Below are 2,922 nucleotides of genomic sequence, written 5' to 3'. Positions count from 1 at the left end.
GAGGACCGCTGGGGCGAAGCAGATCTGAGCTGGCCGCAGCCATATATAACATTTTTGGGTCCTGTAAGATTTTGATTGTTGAAATCTAGTAATTTTCATGTGCCTCTGGATGTGATGCAGCTCAAGACTCGCTGCAGTTCTTGATCAGCTTGATGTTGCGGTTCCCACAGTACCGGCACCGGGACTTCTACATTGCCGGAGAAAGCTACGCCGGTGAGTGTGTGTAGCATTGGGAACCCAGTATGGTAGCTTTCCTTCCATTGTTCTGGCTTTCAGAGCAGAGCGCCAGAAGAAGAAAATCTATGATTACCGTCACAGTAGCACAATGACAGGAAGTATTACCAGTGTCACCTGGCAAGTAACTTTCATTCAGTTCCTTTTATCTCCAGGCCACTACGTGCCCCAGTTGGAAGGAAGATCGTCGAGTACAACAAGGTTCACCGAATCCCTTCATCAACCTGGAGGGAATCCTTGTGAGCACCACACTCAAAAGCTCTGCGGCAGCATTCCGCAGTGGGTGGATCGCATTCTCATGTCAACTTTTATGTCTCTGTGGATTGTGATGATGTACTACTCAGGTGGGGAAGGCGGTGACCGACAACTACCACGACAACATCGGCGCGGTGACCTACTGGTGGATGCACGCCATGATCTCCGGCGGCACCTACAGGGCCATCCTCAAGCTCTGCAGCGTGATGCCTAGCTAAGGGTCTGAAAACTGTTGTAAGATGGATGGAGAGAGTGATGTAGAGTGCTCAGAAGTAGTAGAAAATAACTACTAGTTCATAGGTGAGGAGTGATTGTTTTGGTGCTGAGGAAAAGGATGAGAAGAGAACAAGGGTGATTATGCCATGGAAACCATGGGCATTTGCAGCAACGAGCAAATAAACTTGGAAGTCTATATTCTTGATGTTGTCTTGTCAGTTTTCACTGAAATTTCCATATCAAGAGTATTGTACTCCGGTACTATCAAATTTCCACATCAGGAATATTGTATCTTCCATGCCAAACAAAGCAGAGATGGACAAAAAATAATAACACCAAGAAAATTTCTCATATAGTATCAGTAATTTATTTCCCATGGAAACAGGCATCAAGCTCGCTAACCATTAAACCATACAGGCACAGCATTGAAAAACAAGACAACTCCTCTGACGGAATCTCAAATAGCATGTTCTGCAACATCCATGATCAGGGTACAAGAGAAGAATCAGACTTTGAAGCCCTCGGCACGGAGGCATTGCTTGTGAGCCTCGATCCACTTGGTGCACGCAGACTCCCCGTACTCGACGATGCACTCGTCTCTCAGCCTCTTGGTGTCGGGGCAAGCGCAGCATATCTTCTTCTTGGGCTTGGAGTCAGTGGCAGGAGCTGGGGCTTCGTTCACAATGGAGCAAGCAGCTGGAGCTGGTGGGCCTTCGTTCACAATGGAGCACACAGGTGCCTGCACGGGCGTTGGGGCTTCCGTGCTACCCATTTCAGCAGCAGCAACTCGGGTATGACCTGCAAATTGGGGGGCGGGGAAAAGAGAAAATTCACTTCAGTCTCCATTGATTTTTTTTTTTAGAACGAAGGCTCGCGAAGAGCCCGGCTTTGAATTAACAAAGCCATCAACCGGCCAGGAATTACAGCAGACAAAACAACTTACAACGGTCAGAACGATACAACGGGGAACACTGGAAAGACTACTCACTACAACCTCCACAAGCCACAAAAGATTACAGCTAGTAAAGGCCGAGCACTCCACACTAGGATCATATGTAGCAGAAATATTATGTTGTCCTCTGAACTTGCTGACGAACAAAAACTGATAATATTTCCCGCAAATTTTATCTGATCATTTCGGTGCAGCAAATGGACGCAACAGGGAGATGAGATAATAACCTGATCTCATGCACCAAGGTGCAAGCGTCAAGCCTCCGGATTAAATTCCAGATCTTGATGATAACTACTCCTACAGTATGAGAAATCGGCTATCTGAATTTCTTTTCAGAAACCGCCCGCCTGAAGGCCTAAACCATGGAGCAAATCTTGCTCCGCTACTCGAATGAGCAGAGATAACCACGAAGATCCTGCTTCGCTACTCGAAGGCCTAAATCAACACAAAAAAGCGAACAACAAAAAGACTAAACCGAGTATATTTGCAGAGCCCGCACGGACGCCCGACCGCGGGGACTAAACAGAGATGCGTGCGGGGATCGAAGCCGGAGAAACTTGCCTGGACGGAAACGAGGAAGTAGATTGTTGAAGGGGGGGAGCGCCGCTGCCGACTGTCGTCTTGGTGTGTGCGCCGCGGGCGGTCGGTCCGGCTCCGGCGGGTGGGTTTTATGTGTCGACGGCGGCCGCGCGGTGGCCGTCCGTGCCTCTTTTTCTTCTTCTTCTTCTTGGGGCTTAAGAAAGAAACACGTAGGTGGGTAAGGAAGGGAGGCAAAAGGCCGTGCCGGACGGGCCCGGCCCGGCAGGAGGCCACGCTTCCCGTTTTTTTTCCTTGACAGTGCACACTTCCTGTATACTTTTCTCTTCGCTGTCCGGAATACTTTTGTTAAATATGAGCGAATTTCTGTTTAAAATTATTAACTTTATGGTGGATCTAGTGACATCTGTTAAAGCAGAACAATGTGATGAAATCACGGAGCTAATTAGCACAACGTTGGAAGGGAAATAAACTTTGGTTCCCGGTTGTAGATAAACCTATATGGGGATTTTTTTTAATAACTATATAAAAAGTCAAAATATGTAAGAACTATTTTTAGAATAAACTTGACTTACTTTTGCACTATTGTATAATTTTTCACGAAAAAAAACCAACATTGACTTCACAGCGAAAAAGACCAAATTCATTTGCTATTATAGGTCACTATTCACGCTATTTTGGCCAAAAATTTCTCTTTTTTAAAAAGAGGTTAAAGGGCGATTTTCTTT

General features: G+C 46.5%; 1 protein-coding gene across 1 annotated transcript; it reads right to left on the bottom strand.

Moving 5' to 3' along the window:
- Positions 1–1,035: 1,035 nt before the first annotated feature.
- LOC119314448 (cytochrome c oxidase copper chaperone 2-like) lies at positions 1,036–2,343 on the bottom strand. Its single transcript, XM_037589169.1, has 2 exons — positions 2,219–2,343; positions 1,036–1,503 (listed from the first exon to the last, which is right to left on the bottom strand). The coding sequence occupies exon 2, from the start codon at positions 1,475–1,477 to the stop codon at positions 1,211–1,213; it is 267 nt and encodes an 88-aa protein (XP_037445066.1). The 5' UTR covers positions 1,478–1,503; positions 2,219–2,343; the 3' UTR covers positions 1,036–1,210.
- Between the last annotated feature and the right edge of the window lie 579 nt (positions 2,344–2,922).

Source organism: Triticum dicoccoides, chromosome 6A (assembly GCF_002162155.2).
Source record: "Triticum dicoccoides isolate Atlit2015 ecotype Zavitan chromosome 6A, WEW_v2.0, whole genome shotgun sequence".
Lineage (NCBI taxonomy): Eukaryota > Viridiplantae > Streptophyta > Magnoliopsida > Poales > Poaceae > Triticum > Triticum dicoccoides.
Note: the sequence above shows the minus strand (reverse complement) of the source record. Positions and strands in the feature narration are given on the sequence as shown.